The sequence below is a fragment of the Lissotriton helveticus genome, chromosome 1_1 (genome assembly GCF_964261635.1).
Source record: "Lissotriton helveticus chromosome 1_1, aLisHel1.1, whole genome shotgun sequence".
In the NCBI taxonomy this organism is placed as follows: domain Eukaryota; kingdom Metazoa; phylum Chordata; class Amphibia; order Caudata; family Salamandridae; genus Lissotriton; species Lissotriton helveticus.
The window spans coordinates 293,805,328-293,827,767 of record NC_136057.1 but is presented as its reverse complement, the minus strand read 5'-3'; the positions used below and the strand labels follow the sequence as shown (position 1 = coordinate 293,827,767).

General features: G+C 48.4%; 1 protein-coding gene across 1 annotated transcript in view; it reads left to right on the top strand.

The window, feature by feature from the left end:
- LOC144798387 (RNA-splicing ligase RtcB homolog) overlaps nt 1-22,440 on the top strand; it is a 93,954-nt gene that overhangs the window by 51,692 nt on the left and 19,822 nt on the right. The window contains exon 8 of the mRNA XM_078669269.1: nt 20,593-20,768. Coding sequence (XP_078525395.1) covers nt 20,593-20,768 — 176 coding nt within the window. The remainder of the gene's footprint in view (nt 1-20,592; nt 20,769-22,440) is intronic.

Below are 22,440 nucleotides of genomic sequence, written 5' to 3'. Positions count from 1 at the left end.
TCCCCCAGACAAGGAGTCTAAAGTGCTCGAGGCAGGGGGCAAAAGGGTAGCTGCGTAGGCCGCCAATTTCTGGCGTATTGCGAACACACAAGCACTATTGGCACGCTATGATAGGTCACATTATGACACCCTAGAACAGGTTCTACAACACCTGCCTCCGCAGTTCCAAGAGGGTACCAAACTGCTTATCGAGGAGGGGAAGCTTATCTCCAACGCAGCCATTAAGTGTGCACTTGATGCTGCGGACACTGCAGCTAGGGCTATTAACACTAGCGTCATGCTCAGACGACAAGCGTGGCTCCGCATATCGGGGTTCAAACCAGATATTCAGACAACCATCCTCAATCAGCCCGTCAATCCTGAGAGACTGTTTGGTCCTGATGTTGACACCACCCTTGAAAAGATTAAGAAAGACACTGAAACGGCTAAGTCTATGGGAGCCCTCCAGTCACAACAATTCCGGGGCAACACTTTTCGTCGCTCAGGTGCACGTGGAGTCACCAGAGGACAGATGGGTCAACAGTCACAATTCTCCAGAGGTGGAGCACAATCCTCGTTCCCCAAGCAGAACAAAGGGGGTTACCGAGCAAACAGTAACAGAGGACGTGGCAGAGGAAACAACAACTCCTGTTCCTCTGCCCCAAACAAACAGTGACTCCCTGTCACTGCCCCCCGACCATTTAACACCTGTCGGGGGGAGACTCCAGCAGTTCCTGCCAGTCTGGACAAACATCACCACAGACAGGTGGGTGCGGAAACTGGTCCAGTACGGTTATTGTCTAGAGTTAAAGTCCACTCCACCCAACATTCCACCAAGGCAACGGCCTATGTCCGCAGAGCCCTTGCACTTATTGCAGCAAGAGGTAATAGTGATGCTGCAAAAAGGCGCAATCGAGCTCGTGCCGGTGGAGGAGGAAGGCACAGGGGTATATTCCCTGTACTTCCCTGTACTTCCTTATTCCCAAGAAGGACGGATCTCTCAGACCCATTCTAGACCTGCGTCCCCTCAACTTGTATATACTGTCAGAACATTTCCATATGCTCACGCTGCAACAGATTCTTCCCTTGCTAAACCAAGGGGACTTCCTCGCAACCCTAGACCTCAAGGATGCTTATTTCCACATTCCACTACACCCGTCCCACAGAAAATATCTCAGGTTCACTATCCAAGGCAAGCATTATCAGTTCAAAGTCCTACCCTTCGGAGTGACTACCGCCCCGAGAGTGTTTACGAAGTGTCTGGCGACAGTAGCGGCGCACCTCAGGAGGCAGAACATCCATGTCTACCCCTACCTCGACGACTGGCTCGTTCAAGCCAAGTCAGAACGACAGTGTGCCGCGGACATGTCAATTACCATTCACCTCCTTCACAATCTAGGCTTCTCGCTGAACTACCCAAAGTCGCACCTTCAGCCGGCACATGTCCAGCAGTTTCTGGGCGCGACGATCAATACCCTGACAGCCATGGCTCAGCCAAACCAGGTCAGGATAGACAGCATGCTGTCTCTAATCCACAAGTTCAAACCACAACACTCGCTTCCAGCAAGAGTGTTCATGCAGTTGATTGGCATGATGGCCTCCTGCATCTTCATAGTCCCTCATGCACGTCTGCATATGCGTCCGCTCCAGGAGTGCTTAGCAAATCAGTGGACACAGGCTCAAGGACAATTGACAGACCTAGTGTTGGTTACCAGTCGGGCGTACAACTCTCTGCATTGGTGGAATCCACAAAACCTTTGCAAGGGCCGACTGTTCCAAGAGCCAGTGCCACAGATTACCCTGACAACGGACGCATCTCTCCAAGGATGGGGAGCTCATCTGCTCACTTACACAGTGCAGGGACTATGGACGACGCAGCAACAGAAGATGCACATCAACTATCTGGATCTGATGGCAATCTTCATGGCGCTCAAGTCCTTCAATGTACATCTTTCCAACAAGGTAGTGTTAGTCCGGACGGACAACATGACCGCGATGTACTACATTCAAAAGCAGGGGGGCACCCACTCGCCACAGCTGTCTCAACTGGCTCAGAGCATGTGGAAGTGGGCCATTCAGAGGAACATTTTCCTCATGGCAGAACACCTCCCGGGCAAGGACAATCTGATGGCGGATCTGCTCAGCAGATACAGCCATCAAATGCACGAGTGGGAGATACATCCATCAGTACTCCGCCCGTACTTCCAGCAGTGGGGTCATCCGGAGATAGACCTGTTTGCCACAAGCGAAAACGCAAAATGCCAACACTTTGCCGCCAGGTTCCCTCACCCACAGTCGCAGGGGAATGCGATATGGATGAACTGGTCAGGCAAATTTGCGTACGCTTTTCCGCCAACACCTCTGATACCGCTGGTGGCGAGAAAACTAAGGCAGCACTCGATGACACTCATCCTAGTTGCTCCAACGTGGGCGCGCCAAGCATGGTACACCACGTTTCTCGAACTCTCAGTGGTTCCGCATCAAAGGCTGCGCCTAACGCCCAGGCTTTTGACGCAGAACCATGGCGACATTCAGCATCCGGATCCGCAACAGCTCAACCTGGCGATCTGGCTCCTGAAGTCCTAGAGTTTTGCTATCTGCACCTACCTCCAGAATGCATGGACATCATCAAGGAGGCAAGGAAGCCAACTACCAGAGCATGCTATGCGGCGAAATGGAAGCGTTTCGTCATTCACTGTACAGCCAATGGCATAAACCCGCTAGATGCATCTATCCCTAACATCATTTGCTATCTGTTACATCTTTACAAGTGCAATCATGCGTACACTTCCATTCGGATACATTTATCCGCCATAGCGGCTTACCTCCAGAACAGGCAGCATCTCTCGCTCTTCAGAATGCCTGCTATTAAAGCCTTCCTTGAAGGTCTGAAACGAGTCATTCCCCCAAGAACGCCGCCAGCTCCAGTGTGGAATCTCAATGTGGTCCTCACCAGGCTGATGGGACCACCTTTTGAGCCACTACACTCGTGTGAACTCCAGTTCCTAACGTGGAAAGTGGCTTTCCTTATTGCTGTCACATCACTGAGACGTGTCAGTGAGCTGCAAGCACTCACAATTCAAGAGCCATTCATACAGATTCATCCAAACAGGGTAGTGCTACGCACTAACCCCAAATTCCTTCCAAAGGTGGTGTCACAGTTTCATCTCAACCAAACCATTGACTTGCCTGCATTCTTCCAAAACCCACAAACAGTGGCAGAAAGAATGCTCCATATGTTAGATGTACGGAGGGCGTTGATGTACTACATCGACAGGACACAACACTTTAGGAAAACAAAACAACTGTTTGTTGCCTTCTCACCACAACACAAAGGCAACCCTTTTTCCAAAGCAGGAATAGCCAGGTGGATTGTTAAGTGCATCCAAATCTGTTACCAAAAGGCCAAGCGCACTTTAACAATACCCCCAAGGGCGCACTCCACACGCAAATTGGGGGCATCCATGGCTTTCCTAGGGAACATTCCTTTAGAAGACATTTGCAGAGCAGCCACGTGGGTTACGCCACATACCTTCACAAAACACTACTGTGTTGATGTGCATTCCAAGCAGCAAGCTGCTGTAGGACAGGCTGTTCTCAAGACACTCTTTCAAGTTTCTGCAGCTGGCACGGGCAACCGCCGCTGATGGAGGGACTGCTATGTATTCTATGCTAAGATATGAATTTAGCAGCCCACATGCCTCGAACTGAATATGCTACTTACCAGTATGCATCTGTTCTTGGCATGTAGGGCTGCTAACATTCATATCGCCCACCCTCCTCCCCGGTGCCTGTCGCAGCTGCAGATATACTATTGTATTCAATCATTAGCATGGACATCCTTTACACTTTTCACTCCATCTTCTGCCACAATGGCGAAAAACAATCTGGGATGGAGCCGATGCCCATGCGCACTGTAGTCCAGGGGAGGAGCCACCTATCTCAGGATACTTCGAAGACTCTTCCAGGACAACAATGTGCGATCATCCGGACCCAACACTAGGCGGCGATCTAATGCTAAGATATGAAGGTTAGCAGCCCTACATGCCAAGAACAGATGCATACTGGTAAGTAGCATATTCATTATTCCCTGTACTTCTTGATCCCAAAGAAGGACGGATCCCTCAGACCTATTCTGGACCTAAGGCCCCTAAATCAATACATTCTCCCAGAACACTTCCACATGCTAACACTGCAGCAAGTTCTTCCATTGCTAAATCAGGGAGACTTCCTCGCAACCTTGGATCTCAAGGATGCTTACTTTCACATCCCACTCCATCCATCCCACAGGAAATACCTCAGGTTCACCATCCAGAACAGGCATTACCAATTCAAGGCCCTTCCTTTCGGAGTGACCACAGCCCCCAGAGTGTTCACGAAATGTCTGGCGACTGTGGCGGCGCACCTCAGGAGACAAAACGTCCATGTCTATCCTTATCTGGACGACTGGCTGGTTCAGGCAAAGTCAGCCCAGCAGTGCGCCGCCGACATGTCCCACACCATTCACCTTCTTCACAGTCTGGGTTTTTCACTAAACTATCCAAAGTCGCACCTTCAGCCAGCCCATGTGCGGCAGTATTTGGGCGCGACCATAAATACTCTGGCGGCCACGGCTCAGCCGAACTCGGTGAGGATCGACAACATCCAGTCGCTAATCCAAATGTTCAGGCCGCAACACTCCCTTCCAGCGAGAGTGTTCATGCAGTTGATCGGCATGATGGCCTCCTGCATCTTCATAGTCCCACACGCAAAGTTGCATATGCGTCCGCTCCAAGAATGCTTGGCACATCAGTGGACTCAGGCTCAAGGACAGTTGAAAGACCTAGTGTTGGTGACCGGTCGGGCATTCAACTCTCTGCATTGGTGGACTCCACACAACCTTTGCAAGGGCCGACCGTTCCAAGAGCCTGTGCCGCAGATTACCCTGACGACGGACGCATCTCTCCAGGGGTGGGGAGCTCATGTGCTCCACTACACGGTGCAGGGACTATGGACGACGCAACAAAAGAAGATGCACATCAACTACCTAGAACTGATGGCAATCTTCTTGACACTCAAGTCCTTCAAAGTACATCTGTGCAACAAAGTGGTGTTGATCCGGACGGACAACATGACAGCCATGTACTACATCCAAAAACAGGGAGGTACGCACTCTCCACAGTTGTCTCATCTGGCTCAGAGCATGTGGAAGTGGGCCATTCAGAGGAACATCTTCCTCATGGCAGAGCACCTCCCGGGCAAGGACAATCAAATGGCGAACCTGCTCAGCTGGTACAGCCACCAAATGCACGAGTGGGAGATACATCCATCAGTACTCCACCCGTACTTCCAGCAATGGGGTCATCCAGAGATAGGCCTGTTTGCCACAAGGGAAAACGCAAAATGCCGAAGCTTTGCCACCAGGTTCCCGCAGTCGCAGGGCAATGCGATATGGATGAACTAGTCAGGCAGATTTGCGTACGCTTTTCCCCCTGCACCTCTCATACCGCTGGTGGCAAGAAAGCTAAAGCAGCACTCGATGACACTCATCCTGGTTGCTCCAACGTGGGCACGCCAACCATGGTACACCATGTTTCTAGAACTCTCCGTGGTTCCGCGTCAAAGGCTGCACCTCACACCCAGGCTTCTGACGCAGAACCATGGCGACATTCAGCATCCAGATCTGCAACAGCTCAATCTGGCGATCTGGCTCCTGAGGTCTTAGAGTTTGGCTACCTTAACTTGCCTCCTGAATGCATGGACATCATCCAGGAGGCAAGAAAGCCCACTACCAGAGCTTGCTATGCAGCGAAATAGAAGCGGTTTGTCATTTACTGTACAGAACACAAGGTCAACCCGCTAGATGCATCCATTCCTAATATCATCTGCTATTTGTTACATCTTTACAAATGCAATCTAGCATATACTTCCATTCGGATACACTTATCCGCCATAGCGGCTTATCTCCAAAACAGGCAGCATCTCTCTGTTTTCAGGGTGCCTGCCATTAAAGCCTTCCTCGAAGGGCTGAAGCGGGTTATCCCTCCCAGGACCCCGCCAGCTCCTGTGTGGAACCTCAATGTGGTCCTCACCAGGTTCATGGGCCCACCCTTTGAGCCTCTACATTCATGCGAGATTCAGTTCTTAACATGGAAAGTGGCTTTTCTCATTGCCATTACATCTTTACGACGTGTCGGTGAGCTACAGACGCTCACTGTACAAGAGCCATTTATTCAGATTCATTCCAACAGGGTGGTGCTGCGCACTAACCCTAAATTCCTTCCTAAGGTGGTTTCGCAGTTTCATGTCAATCAAACCATCGAACTGCCCGCATTCTTTCAAAACCCTGAGACAGTAGCAGAAAGAATGCTCTACACTCTTGATGTCAAAAGAGTGTTGATGTACTACATTGATAGAACCAACGATTTTAGAAAAACACAACAGCTTTTTGTTGCCTTCTCAGCCCAGCACAAAGGCAACCCCATTTCAAAAGCAGGGATAGCCAGGTGGATCGTTAAGTGTATTCAGATTTGCTATCAAAAGGCTAAGCGCACTTTAACGATCCCCCCCAGAGCCCACTCCACTCGCAAGTTGGGGGCCTCCATGGCATTCCTTGGTAATATCCCTTTGGAAGATATTTGTAGAGCAGCCACATGGTCTACACCACACACATTTACTAAACACTACTGTGTAGATGTGCACTCCAAGCAGCTGTAGGGCAGGCTGTTCTTAAAACACTTTTTCAGACTTCTGCAGCTGGCACGGGCGGCCGCCGTTAATGGAGGGACTGCTATGTATTCTATGCTATAGATATGAATTCAGCAGCCCACATGCCTCGAACTGAATATGCTACTTACCAGTATGCATCTGTTCTTGGCATGTAGGGCTGCTGACATTCATATCGCCCGCCCTCCTCCCCGGCGCCTGTAGCGGCTGCAGACTTTCTTGCATTTACTCTTAAGCATGGCCATCGCTTACACTATTACACTCCATATTTGCCACAATGGCTAAAAACAATCTGAGGATGGAGTCGATGCCCATGCGCACTGTAGTCCAGGGGAGGAGCCACCTATCTCGTGATACTTCGAAGACTCTTCCAGGACAACAATGTGCAATCATCCGGACCCAACACTAGGCGGCGATCTATGCTATAGATAATAATAATAATAATAAGGGAGTTTTGTATAGCGCTTGGTTACGCTAAAAGCGTGTCCCCGCGCTGGAACTGAAAGCACAGAAACGGAAGTAAGGGAAAGGCCCGATTATCTTAAAAATAGATGTGTTTTAAGTTTCTTCCGGAAGCTCGGTTCAGAAGGATCCAGGCGAAGATTGAGAGGTAGGGCATTCCAACTCTTCGCCACCAAGTAGCGAAAGGACCTCCCTCCCATGCGGGTCCTGCTCACCCTAGGGACCTTTAGTAGGCCTCCGTGTGAGGAGCGCAGAGCGCGAGATGGTACATGCCTAGTAACAAGGTTCTGGAGTGGTGCTGGCGCCTTCTCAGCAAGGATACGATGGCAAGTGCAGAGGGCTTTGAATTCAATTCTGCTCCTTACTGGCAGCCAGTGGAGGGTCTGAAGGGCAGCTTTGGAGTTCGATCTTTTAGGGAGTTTTAAAATAAGGCGGGCTGCCGCATTCTGTAGAACCTGAAGGCGGTTTGTTGCCTTACAGGTTGCTCCCAGATACAATAGGTTGCCGTAGTCCATCCGCAATGTGACGAGTGCATGCACCAGCGTTCTACGGGCGGACGTAGGAAGGAGAACAAGGACCTTCCGTAGGCTTTTAAGACGCTAAAACATACACCCGCCACCCAGTCTATCTGGGGTCCAAAAGATAGGTCCGCATCAAGCCAGACCCCTAGGTTTTTGACTTCTTGACGAGGAGTTGGAACCTCTCCTAAGCATGGGGGCCACCACGCCGACGACCAGACAGATGGGTTCCTCCCCACCACGAGCACCTCGGTCTTGTTGCCGTTTAATTTGAGGCAATTAGTGGACATCCAGGTTGCAAGATCTTGCATGCAAGCTCTGAAGATGTCCATGGCAAGGCCGGGCGCTCGTGAAAGGGAGATAACCAGCTGCGTGTCATCGGCGTAGGACACAATTTGCAGCCCATGACCCACAGCAATGGGAGCCACTGGAGAGACATAAAGATTAAAAAGGGTGGGGCTCAGGGACAATCCCTGGGGAACGCCCTGGCCCAAAGCTATGTCCCTGGAATAGTGGTCGCCCTGGCGAACCTGGAAACTTCTCCCAGTCAGGAAGGATTGGATCCACTGGAGTGCAGCTCCTGATATTCCTCCATTGTTCAGACACTGTAGCAGGGTGGTATGGGCTACAGTGTCCAATGCTGCACTCGGATCCAATAGGATGAGGGCCATAGTATGACCCTCATCCACCCCCTGACGTAGGGTCTCCACCGCCATCAGGAGCGCAGATTCCGTTGAGTGGCGGGGACGGAAGCCAAATTGGGTATCGTGTAATAGGGCAGCCTTTTCCACGAAGTCCATCAATTGCAGATTGTCCGTTTTTTCAGCCACTTTGGCCAGGTAGGGTAAATATGATATGATATGAATGTCAACAGCCCTACATGCCAAGAACAGATGCATACTGGTAAGTAGCATATTCATTCTAGGTAAAAGTCCTGATCTCTGGGTCCCGCGTCACTGGCCCGTCGAGCTAGAAGCTCCTCCTACCCCCACAAGTAGTGTTAAGAATCTGGGGTTCATTGTGGATGAGTCATTATCCATGAAACAACAAGTGGCCAAGGTGAAGGCCATCTGCTTTGCAGTTCTTAAGTTATTAAAATAGATCCTGTGGCTGATTCCCTTCTCCGCACAGAGGACAGTGATCCAGGCCTTTGTTGTTTCCACCAACAGACACCAACACGTCAAAAGACCTGGGGCGGAGTTGCACAATCCGTCGTACTCCAACTCTAAATGTGTTTACTTAACACTAGTCTGCAGGTCGTGGTGTATATACTACAAAGTTTACTACGGTCTAATCTAGTTCCCGCTGGTGGAAAAATGTTAAAACAAAGAGACGAATTTGCTGAAGTAATAGCAATGAAACATGTCGGCATCATTCAAACATGGTATAATATGAACCATTTTTAAACTTGGACCACTTGCAGCCGCAGAATAAAGTTATTACAGCCAGCAAGTGGCTCCACATTTTAGCAGCAGGGGCCATTTTTCGCCTTTTGGCCACTGCAGGGGTTTAGGTGCACACACTCACTTTATTACTTTTGATATAGATGAGTGGACAGTTAGATTGTTTATATACACGGCACTGTGTATGAGTTGGTAATTCACCTTTATAATTACTTTGTTGTTATTCTCTGTTCTTTTGTCACTACGAAGAGAAAGCGACCAATGATGAGAAGTGAGTAAACTGGTAATTTCATGGCAGGAACCCCCTCGGGTGTTACTACCGTGAGGCGCTTTCTCTTTGTTTTCACATTTTTTTACTCTTCTTTCACCAGCGGGAACTAGATTAGACCGTAGTAAACTTTTGTAGTATATACACCACGGCCTGCAGACTAGTGTTAAGTAAACACATTTAGAGTTGGAGTACGACTGATTGTGCAACTCCGGCCCAGGTCTTTTGACGTGTTGGTGTCTGTTGGAGGAGGTACTTATTGTTGAACACTGATTGAGTGGGGGGCTGCCTCCTCCTTCGTAGTGCTTTCCCCCTTGAGCTCCTTTTGCTTGTTATACTTTGTTGTTTCCAGACTGGATTACGACAGCGTACTGTACTTGGGCGCCATAGGCTGCAGCTTGTGCAGAATGGAGCTGCCAGGCTTTTCTATAGTTTACCTCGGTTTCCAGCTATCTTCGTGAGCTACACTGGCTTACTGTGTCGAACCGTATCAAGTTTAAAGCATTGTGCTACATGTTCAAGGTCAAATTTGGTATTGCCCCTAAATATCTCTTGGACTTGATCCACCTATAGCATCCTTCCCGTCCCTTGAGATCTTCTCTGCAGACTCTGTTTATTGTACAAAAATTACAGTTGGCACGCATGAAAGGCCAATCTTTGTCTTATTTAGGGCCGCTACTGTGGAATTCCGTGCCAGCTTCCTTGAGAGACTCCACATCCCTTCTGGCATTTTGCAAGGCTTTAAATACCTTTCTAACTCGCTATGCAGATCCTCTTTCACTTTCCCCTACTTCCGCTTTGCGCTGGGAAACCCCCTGGGGTAGCTGTGCACATTATACGTTTCTTAATAATAATTATAATTGGCACACCTCAGGCCCCCACATAAACCTCTTGTGATAGATAACCCTGGTGCCAATGGCCTTGTGACCAGAGTGGGCCTCTGAGGGCTGAAGCATGTGTTGTGCCACCCTCAGAGACCCCCTCACCTTAACACCCACACACTGCCATTGCAGGCTGCTTGTTTTGGTGCAGACCAAACCGAAGAGTCGACATGGCACACATCCCTTTGTGCCATACCCACCCCCACTGCCTGTGGTATGGGTAAGTCACCCCTCTAGCAGGCCTCACCGTCCTAAGACTGGGTGCACCATACCACACGTGAGGACACACCTACAGTGCCTGTGCCATTCACACACATTGTAAGTGCAATGAAGCCATTTTGAGTACATGGGCTGGAAGTTGGTCAACATGATCTCCACAGCTCGATGATGTCTTTGCTGAACACTGAGAAAATTGGTAACAAACGTCTCAGCATAATAAACCCACACTGATGCCAGTGTTGGATGTATTACTAAATGCACTTAAGAGGCATCTTAGAGATATTCCCTGAAAAATGACCGACCTCTAGTATATTGGCTGACTGATCCCTGCCAGCCAGCCACCACCAGACAGGTTTCTAACCTCATGGGGTGAGAGCATTTGTGCTCACCGAGGTCAGAAACAAAGCCTGCTCTGGGTGGAGGTGCTTCACACCTCCCCCTGGCAGGAACAGCAACACTTGGTGGTGAGCCTCAAACGCTCTCACCTTGTGATGTGCTGATTTAGGCAGATTCAACTAGTGGAGATGCCCGCCACTCATGCCCAGACCCCACTTTTGGCAGTAGGACAGGCGGCACTGTCAGTAAACAGAGTAGGAGTGTCCACCATAGCCTGGCACACCCCTGGGGTCGCCAGGAGCAGAGGTTAACCCCTCTATTAGAAATTCTCCATCTTGAATTGGAGATTTATGCCCAATAGGTACAGGGATATGCCCCTCTCCCCAAAAGGAGGGGGTGCCAAAGGGTGTAGTCACCCTAGGGGCCAATAGCCATTGGCTACTGCCCTCAGACCTCCCTAACTCCCTTAAATCTAGTATCTAAGCGTTCCCCTGAACCTTGTTCCTTTTATTCGCTGACCTGTGAAGAAGGACCAAAGAGCCATGCAGCCGTTGAGAAGATGACAACTGACTTGACCCAGCCCTACCTGCCTTTCCTCTCCTCCTCCTGCTACTCTGCTCCAAGAAACCGGCGTGGTCCGCAGCCATTAACCCAAGAACCCCAGAGACCTGCGCTGTCTTCAACCAAGACTCTTGGCTCCCCTGGATACCGGATTTGTCCAGCAAAGAAATCAACACAAGGACTCCGGATCCAGACTGATCAGTGACACTTGCACCACTTTGCACTCAACGCCAACGGCCCGAGTCCAGGTGGCCCACCAACCCAGTTAAGTCTCCCAGGTGATCCTGGCTTAGGATCCAGCGTTGGACGACCTCTCTTGACCTTCCCCTCGTCGCCTGCAGCCTCAACCTAAAGGGTCCTCTCAACCGGATCTGGTGAAAAAAACACTACACCAAAAGACACCCCTGCACTCGCAGCCCCCGGCCTTGGTGTGCCGAACAAACGGTGTACCGGCATCACCCCCATTGTCCAATTTACCTCTTCATTCATGGTATTCCTTCAGCCAGCCTTAGGAACCGAGGATCTCCATTAGTTTCAACGGTACCCCCGACACCTCCTTTGCACTCTGCACCAGGCCTCCCCTGTGCTGCTTGTGGTGCAGTCTCAGTGCTCTTTGGTGGCCCCTCCTTTGCTGATCCTAACCCCCAGGGCCTGTATCCCTGACTTCCAGGTACTTTCCTGTAACCGTGCCTCTTCAAGGTGCCCCCAGTCTCCATTAGAAACATTGGGCCCAGTGACCGCCGCACCTGGCCGCCCCATAGCTGCTGGTGATGCTGTACCTACCTTGGTCCGACCCTTGCCCTGTGTTGACCAAAACCTCTGGAGACTGAACTTCAAAACCGCTTACTTACCTGTAAGTTACTCACCTTTTCCCATAGGATTGCATTAGTCTCTCACTGTATTGTTCGAAGTGTGATCCTGCATACAAAGTATCTCTTTCTGTACTGAAAAACCATTCATGCAAATGTAAAGTATTTTTTAATACTATACAAATGTATTGCTAGTAGTTTGAAAGTATTGCACAAAAGTCTAGTTTTCTGTAACGGAGTTCAACTTTGTTCCCAGATATAAAAGTAACTAAAGTAATAATTTTCTACAAACATCGGCCTGGAGTCAGTCATCGAGTGTGTGTTCCTTCCTTGTATGCGTATGTACATCAAATGCATTCACACTACTCTCTGATAAGCCTAACTGCTTAGCCCAGCTACACCTAAATTGACAGTAAGGTATTATCTACTTAAACCTTTGCCATACCTTTGGGGACTCATTGAACTCTGTGCACACTATACCTCTTTTTTGTATTGCATATACAGAGCCAGCTTCCTACACTTCTAAACTGTGTTGTCTGCTTTACATAGGACTCTTAACTTTCTCTTTTAGTGCAGTGGTGTACCAACACACACTATCATGATATCCATTGGTCAGGGGGTGCTTATATATGTCTAATAGATGGGTGCATGTGACCTTCTGAAGGGAAGCCCACAGAGGTAAATAATTTCAGCAAACATATCCAAATACATTTGAAAATGAAATCGTGTACCAAAACACGTTCAAAAACGAAGTAATACATAACTAATAATGGAAACAACAGTATGTACCGCCCTTCACATGGCACGCTAAAGTATGTCTAAACAAGGTTATGTCAGCAGGATCCTCAACTTTACTTTCAGTGCAAAACTTTACACAAGGAATGCAGCAGTGCAGTCTACACACACCCACAATCACACATACAAATCTGAGACTTTTAGTTAGTTTCTCAAGTCCTTATCCACCTTAAAATATTTCCCCATTGTTATTATGCCAGGAGAAATTTCCTGTATTTCGAGGTTTAGCAATAGCCCAACACTCACGATCTGTGCACTGCAAAAACGTATAGGCTCAGGAGGACTCCAATACTGCCACTAAAGGGCTTTATTTTTATGAGTTTACGGACGTCAAGTTGGTTGCTTCAGTGATGCAGACACTGTAGGGATTTAATGCCCGACCCACCGCAGCTGAGTCTCGGGAGTTTTTTAAGAAAGCTGAGTAAAGCTGGCCGCGCCACACCAAAGGAGCCACAGCGACGCCGGAGGATTGTTAAGTGGCGCACCCCCCCCCCCCCCGCCGGTCCAGTCGACGGTGGAGGACACCGGCTGTTACGTCGGGGGTGCAAAGGGACGCACCGCACCACCGGAGACAGGACACGGGCTCAGGAGAGGGTTGCGATCGGAGGTTGTGGCGCCGCCGCCACCCAGAGGATCGACTGAAGGGAGCCCTGAGACCAACAACAAGAGCAATAGATGCGACAGAAGACCGTAGCCTGCCCCCTTCGGCTCGGTTGGATACCGTGTAATTACCTGCGCTGCCCTCACGGTAATACAGACATGGAGCCATGACCTAATCTTTGGAGTTTAATTACACACAAGTTACATATTTCGGCAAATAGGAAAAGACTGAGACACGTTGTGGTTTAAATCATTGCTTTTGAAAATTCTGCTGGCAGACTCAAAAAGCACGCAGAGACTTAAGGTATTTACTTCTCCTACCCGCCTGCCCACTTTTGAAACACCACCTTTGTTCAAAATGGCTGGAGCCATAAACCTGTAACAATAAATCCCCTCCGGTACCTCTGTCCACGAGGCTCCTCAGATTAACTCCCCCCACACAGAGATAAGCATTCCACCCAGCGAACTGGAGCATTGCTGGCTTAGATAGAAAGTGAAATTCCTTCCCCTATGATCTAAGCAATAGCAGCAGACAGAGGACTAACACCTCCACCTCCCCTGCTTTCATGAAGGGGAAGGGAAACTGCTCTTCCCTGCTAGCTAAGCAACAGCAACAAACAGAGGACTACTGTCTCTAACCCAGCTATTTGGCGGCCATTTTTGACTAGTCTCTCTCGGGCGGGCATCTTTATCTGAACAGTCACTAAGAACCTAGCATTTTAGACTAATCTCAACTACCAATTACTGTGCTCAGTCATGTATTCACATCATCTTGTGAAAGGATATTTGTCGATTATGGCAATACTATACCTCTACCTGTATTTTAAACTTCTGTAATGCACCGATGGCTACCTCTCACATGAAAGAAGGTCTGCCTATTATTGCAGTATTATAATCCTATCTATATTTTGTACATTTGTAGTGCAGATTGCTACCTCCTATTTGAAAGAACCTCTGCCTATTAGTGCAGTATTATAATTCTACTTATATTCTGTACATTTGTAATGCACAGATTGCTACCTCATATATGTTGGTTGCTAACTAATGTCACTTTCGATTCCTTGATTCAGATTTTTGATTCATATACATTATTGTACCCTGTACATCTGTACTCTGTTCAGATACTCTATTAATCCGACTGCTACCTCTTAGACCTCATATATCTCTGGTTGCCCTCTAGTGTCACTTCTGCCTGTATTTTGAACTTGTGTAATGCGCGGACTGCTACCTCATATATTCTGGATGCTAACTAATGGTGATTTTTGATTTTTGATTTTTGATCATATATTCTGGATGCTAACTAATGGTGATTTTTGATTTTTGACTCATGTAAATTGTGGTTTGCATTTGTATCTTGCTCTCATCAGTATTATACTTTCTCCTGTATTCTGCACTATTCTGCACATTTCCTCTACATGCACCCATTCCTACTCTTCTCACCTGTTACGCACCGACTGCTACCTCACATACAATATGCACAGATTGCTACCTCATATTTACTGGTTGCTAATTAATGTCACTCTGATTTGTGATTTTTGACTCATGTATATTGCGTTTACATTTGTATCCTGCCCTTATATACTATCAGTATTATACCTACACTCACACCTTGTACTTTGGTTGCTAATTAATGACACATTGATTTGTGATTTTTGACTCGTGTAAACTGCTGCTTGCATTTATATCCTGCCCTTATATCCCCCTCCCCTCTTATATCCTAGTGAGGCTGGTTGATCACTAGTGCCACTTTCGTATGTTATAACTTACTACTGTGTAACCTACTGTATGCATTTGTTTCTCTGCACATGTGTACCACTATAGGGCATTAGCGCACTCCCCCCACACCCACCTAATCCATCACCGCAACATGGATCCTATCGGCAAACACACATACAAAATCAACTACCCACCATCACTCACCAAAATAGCCGCCAAACGCTTTAAACACAACCTCCTTAGGGCACACCCTGAAACTCCCTTTGTTGACACCTACTTCTCACCGGTCAATGGATCCCTGAACACTGATATCATCTTCCACACCACACGCAGAGCTCAATGGAGAAAAGCGTTCCTCATCCTACTCACCGTCTCCTCCACCAGAAAATCCCCTCATAGCCTAACTCTCTCCATCACACCATCCCTAGTCTTTCCAGGCAGAGCCACCATCACTATCTACAATAACGGGATTGTCCTAGCACAAGCTACAGACAGGAACCTGGAACTGCTAGACAACTTGTTCCCCACTTTCAAAGAACACCTCTCCAATCCACGGACCAACACTCATATCTCCTCCAGTCCCACCAACCATGACCTCACAGGCACACACTCCTCAATCAGAGGCACACCTACCACCCCTGACCTCCCATCCCCCACCCACAACCCCACTATCCCAATTCAGCTCTCAAGCACAGACACAGATCGCTCCCCCCCATACACCACTCACACCACCGCCCCTTCTACCAACTCGCGGACCTCCACACATACCTTCAACACTCCTATCACACCTACAGCGAGCATTAACACCCCGCTCACCGCTGACAGCACAGCTCCCACCCTTAACACACCAAAATTTGTCCAGCACCAGAACACGCACCCTGACAAATCCCCCCCTTTATCCCCCCCCATTCTCGGTCCCCATTACCCTCTAACCAACTACGCAGAACATACCTCCTCCCTTAATTTAACTCCCCCTCCCCTCAACAGGACCATCTCCAAGGCCGATTCCCTTCCTACTCTCAGCCCCCACAATCCTACCCACAGCCCCACCACGGCTATCAGTCTCACAGAATACACCCTGACCCCCCCGCCTACCACCAATGCCCTCACTCATACCACCAACGTCCTCCCTACCTCATCCACACCCCTCCCGCCCAAAACATCTTGCCCCCCTAACTCCAGCCGGCACACCAACACAACGCAGACCTGCTCGAACACCAGCCCTCTCCCACCTGCACACGAATTCCCTTGTCAGCCAATCACTCCTGACTGCCACATCCACCCCCACCACCTCCCCCACGATGGAATACATCATGGCCACCCTCAATCAGATCAAAGAAGACATACACATCATCAAAGAACTACTCTCTACACACCCTATACACCTCTCACCCACCTCAACATTCCCTCCCAAATTGTCCCCTACTCTGCCGGCTGACTCCCGCACTCAACACGCCCCACACCGGGCGTCAATCCCCGCTCATAGGCGCAGCAACTGCCCTCGGCCCCCGCATCATCCCCGCAACGTCTCACGCAACTACACCTCCCCGCCCAACTTATCCCCCACCCTTCCGACTAACTCTCTCACTCAGCTATCCCCCAATCTGACCTCAATCCCAGGTCGTAATCGCAACAACCGCCCTCGTCGCACCCACAACTCTTCTTCTGACCTCGACACACTCACCCTTCTCCGCTCCTATGACCCAACCCCCCAAAATAACACAACCACCCCACACCTCAACATTCCCTCGATACACTCAAATCCCCTTAGACCGCCCACACTAAACAGCAGATTCTCCATCCCCAATAACCTGAGAAAAATCCCTCTCTCTCTAGAACCATCTACCACCCCCAACACACCCCGTCTCAAATGCACTCTTCTCAACTGCAGATCAGCCAAGAAACATTCCGCCGCCATTGCTGACCTCCTCTTATCGCGGGACCTTGACCTAATCATCTTGACTGAAACCTGGCTAACTGAATCTTCGACACCTATAATGGACATCTTGGTTCCTCCCGACTACCACATTATCAGGCTCGACAGAACAGGCAAAATAGGTGGTGGAATCGCATGCATCTACAGGAACAACCTCTCTGTTCAGAAAGTCAATTCCACCTCCCTACCATCCCCAACATCCTGGGAATACATATGCCTTGACATTATTAGTGAGGGCAAGCCGATATGCTCGCTTCACAGCATTTACCACCCACCCAGGGACAACTTAACCTTTTCCCAAGAAATAATGGAGTTGCTCTCAACTAATTCCGGACGGCAACTCACCCAAATATACCTTGGTGACTTCAACCTCCACTGGAACGATCGCAACGACGCAGTGGTAAATAGTCAAAAAAATGTCCTCGATGCCCTTAACCTCACCCAAATATGCAACAGCCCGACCCACGAGAAAGGTTCTACCCTCGACCTGATCATCTCCAAAGAGGACTCTATCCAACTCGAGTCCATCCAACCCTGTGACTGGTCAGATCATCATATTGTCACATTGTTTATCAATGAAAAAGTCAAAGTTAACCCGGCTCAACTCTCCAAGCCCAAAGTCTGGAAAAGAGACTCGAAAAAGCTCAACCCAGGCTCTTTGCCCCCCAACAGTTGCAACCTCCTACTACCACCGACAGGCGCTACAGACGTACAAACTCTGACTGACCACTACCTCAACGCTATGACCTCTATAATCAATGAGGCTGCTCCTATGGAGCTGAAAAGAGTCTCTACTAAAATCTCTAAACCATGGTACGACGGGAGTCTCAATGAGGATAGACGAGACATGCGAATGGCAGAGCGTACCTGGAGATCAGCTCCCTCTGCAATGCACCTAAAAGAGCTGAAGAAAAAGAGAAACGCCTACTTCAGGAAAATAAAACGCTCAAAATCAGACTTCTTCAGCCTCCAACTCGACCAAGTAAAAAACCGCCCAAGAAAACTGTTTGAGCTAATCAGAACACAATCCAAGGAACAACCCCAACCGCTCAACACTGGGCATGAGGCACCCTCCTGTGAAGACTTCGCTGCTTTCTTTATCCAAAAAACTGACAAAATAAAAAGCGATCTCCTCATGGACGCAAGCCTCTACTCCAAACCCCAATGCCTAGCACCCACTGAACCAAAAAACAATGCTACATGGTCAACCTTCGGCACATACTCGGAAGAAGAAATTGGCAAACTGCTCAGCACCCTGAAACCATCCAATCACCTCACGGACCCCCTCCCTGCCTCCGCAGTAAAAGTCTTTACCCCTTTGCTTCTCCCTCTCTGGACTAAAATTATCAACAGCTCTCTCCAACAAGGAAGCATACCTGACTCCCTCAAAGTTGGTCAGGTCACACCTCTACTAAAAAAACCTACAGCCGACCCCTCTGATCTCAACAATTACCGTCCCATCACCAATATTCCTACTCTCGCCAAACTGTTGGAAAAATGCGTACAACTACAATTGACTAAACACATTGAGCAATTTGATCTCCTCAACACCCACCAGTCAGGCTTCCGAGCAGGACACAGCACAGAAACTGCCATGACTCACAATTGACGACGCACTTCAAATGCTAGACCAAAACGACACCTGCCTCCTCATCCTTCTAGATCTCTCTTCAGCATTCGACACCGTTAAACATGAGAATCTACTAGAACTACTAAACACAAGAATGGGTTTATCTGGAACTGTTCTCAAGTGGTTCACTTCCTTTCTTCACAACAGGTCGCAGAAATTCAAGAGCAACAACCTGATGTCCTCGCCAATACCTGTAACGCTAGGCGTCCCCCAAGGATCCTCTCTATCCCCAACTTTGTTCAACCTAGTCATGGAACCTCTCACCTCCTTGCTACATGCATCCAACGTAAACTTTCACATGTACGCCGATGACACTCCGCTATATCTCAAGCTACAATCCCCCAAAGACATCTTGCGTCTGAACTCAACGATCAGAAGCACCCAATCTTGGCTGGCTGATAACCACCTCAAACTCAACGCTATGAAGACTGAGTTCCTTCTGATCTCACCTCCCACGAAAATATCTACCACACAAACATGGCTTAAGCACCTAACAGCACTCAATGTCCAACCGACCATAGTGGATTCAGCAAAATCCTTAGGCATAACACTTGACACCAACCTCAACATGCAGCAACATATCAGCAAGGCAACAAAGGGAGCGAACTTCCAGATCAATACTCTGAGGAAACTTAAACCCTACCTCCCAGCCAAAGACTTCCAAACAGCAGTACAAGCGCTAGTCATCCCACGTATTGAATACGGCAGCACCGCCCTCTGCGGACTCCCCCTAACTACTACCGCACCACTAAGAGCTTCTCTGAATACTGCAGCGAGACTCATCACTGGGTCAAAAAAGCACTCGCATATTACCCCCGACTTGAAATCCCTGAACTGGCTGCCTTTTGAAGCCAGAATACAACTGAAAATCGCCTGCATGACACACAAGGCGGTACACCTAAACTCACCCGGCTACCTCGCTCCGAAACTGACAATCTCTGGGGGAATTAGAAACACGAGAGGCACAAACCATCTTCTGCTGAAACCTCGAAGATTCAGGAAGGAAAAAACATACAAGCGCTCCTTCTCAGGATTGGCGCCTAGGATTTGGAACTCACTCCCTCCCGAAACCAGGCTTATCTCCTCCACTACACTATTTAAAAAGGAAGTAAAAGCTATCCTCATGGCTAAATACACTTGATCTACTATCTCGAACTCTGTTAACACCCTGCACCGATCTGTACTACATTCTTGACCCATTTACTTATTTGTATGAGCTGTCTTATTACTCCCGTGATGGGCTTTGTAGCCACCTATTTGTACTGTATGATCTAGTGATTTATTGTTTGACTATGTTCCCTCATGTACCCCTCTATGTAAAGCGCTCTGCTATCTGTGAAGATCTTGTTCGCGCTATATAAAACTTTGAAAATAAATAAAAAATAAATAAAAATAAATAAATGCTACAGCCCATAGACTCTGAGCCCGGTTGTCTCTTACTTTGGAGGGGTTCTCAGTGCCTCTGACCCTGGAGGGTCCCCAGTGGCTCTAATACTAGAGTGGCTCCAGTGGCTCTGATACTACAGAGGCCTCAGTGCCCAGACGCTTGTGGGGCCCCAGTGCTTCAGACACTAGACGGCCTCAGTGTTACAGCTTCAGACACTTGTAGGGAGAAAGCATGCAAGTGGAAATATAGTAATGTTAGAATGTATTTGGTTAGCTCAGAAGACTTAGTTAAGTTCCAGATACTTTTTCAGCAGCCTGGACTCTCACCAGGGTGATAATTCACCTGTGCCATTCAGTCCCCATGATGAGTTGTGCTTCTGTTTTCTAGATGCTCTTGTTGCCATGGAGAAAGCAATGAAGAGGGACAAAATTATTGTGAATGACCGACAACTGGCGTGTGCCCAGATCTCTTCCCCTGAGGGACAGGACTACCTAAAGGGCATGGCATCAGCGGGCAACTATGCCTGGGTGAACCGCTCTTCTATGACCTTCCTTACAAGACAGGTAAGCCTGTGGTACAGTGCAATGCTAGACTACCCTCCGCACCAGGTAGCTTGGACCAAAGTTTGACTTGTGGTCTTCTGCAGAGGTAGGAACCATGAGAGATCCCTAAGGCTGTTTTTGCAGATAAAGGCAGAAACCATTTTGGAGTGGGTCCTAAGTAAGAAAGTCATGTAAGTGGTAATCTACTCTCTAATATTCTCTCTCTCTAATATCACTAACTGCGTAGAGTTTCCTTAACAATGGATTTTTTCAGAATTCTTCCTAGAGCTGGTTAGAAAATGCAATTTTTGTCAACCTAAGTCTGCAAAAGACTGCAGGTGAGCAACAGAAAACATAGTGGGGAGTGGAGTATATTGATCAGATATTCTTTTTGGTGATCGAGACTATTGGTACCCAGCAGCCTGGAGTGAAACTGGCTCCTAAAACGATGAAGGGTGGGAAAGTGCACAAGTTCACTTGTTGCATCTGATTTTGAGGTAATGCTTGCTTGTTGCAAAGTGGAGTCATAGCCTATCACCTATTACAGGTGGCTTCTCACTGATTCTGTTGGCATTAAACAAAGAAGCCTCCAATGTGCATATATCTAAGGTCATTATTACAGCTGCCCAATGTTCTTGACAATTCAGAGATTCTTGGCTTGTCAGTGTCCTGATTGATACTCTGGATCAGTCAGTGCCTCCAGGGATAAGGTGTGTTGCTCCTTGACCACTCCTTTGTATTTGATCTGGTTGATTGTTTTATACTGGTCAGCCTATAGGCACAGTATTGTGGACCGATTCTTCTCTGCAGTAGTTTATATATTTTCTTTGTAGGTTTTGCAGAGTAGTTGCTCTCTCCTCATTCTGATCAACTGAACACCTCACTACCTGTAGTGCTACCTAGAACTCGTCCCTCTCAACCATTATTTTTGTCTATATGTCCAGCCTTTGCTGGAGTTAGTATTTTCCCACTGTTTCAACTCTTGCTCCTACACCAATGATCTACAACTCTGATTAAGATTTATCCTCGAATTGTACTGCTGAACTGGGAGAGTCCTGGAGTAATATCCATAACTTGATGTCTTGATGGATACACTGAGATCCTAAATGCAAAGTTGGGGGCAAGGGGCTGCTCTTGGCCTGGTCACCTGTTCCAAAGCCCAAAAACTGAACTTTGTGTTTGATCAAGTCCTGGCTTTAGGCTCCCAGATTCATTGAGCATAGACTTTTTTCCTTCTAGCAGTAGCACCTCCTGAGAAAGCTCCTCCCATTCATTGACTCTGTCATGTCTGCATTGCAGCAATGCAATATATCTTGGACCACTATAATCTCCGATTAGGCAGCTTCAGGGACTACAGAGTATACTGATTCAACTTGTATGTGAGCTCCACAAGTCTAAAGCATGCCACAGTTTGTTCAATCCAGGATTCTTAATTTTTTTAAGATAGTGTTTTAAAATGGTGTGTCAGAACCCCTTTCACAGGGCCACCGGCCAACCAGGAGCTACAGGGCCCAACAGTGGATGTTGAGGCCTTCTACTCCTGATTTCCAAAGGCTCGACTTACTATGGCTCCTGAGCAACTGGGCCAAGTACCCCTTTTAGCACTTGACTCTTAAAGTAGCATGGGTCAAGCCATCCAAGACTTCTCAGGGGAGCCATATGGAGGGGGGATGGACATAGGCTTACAAGTCAA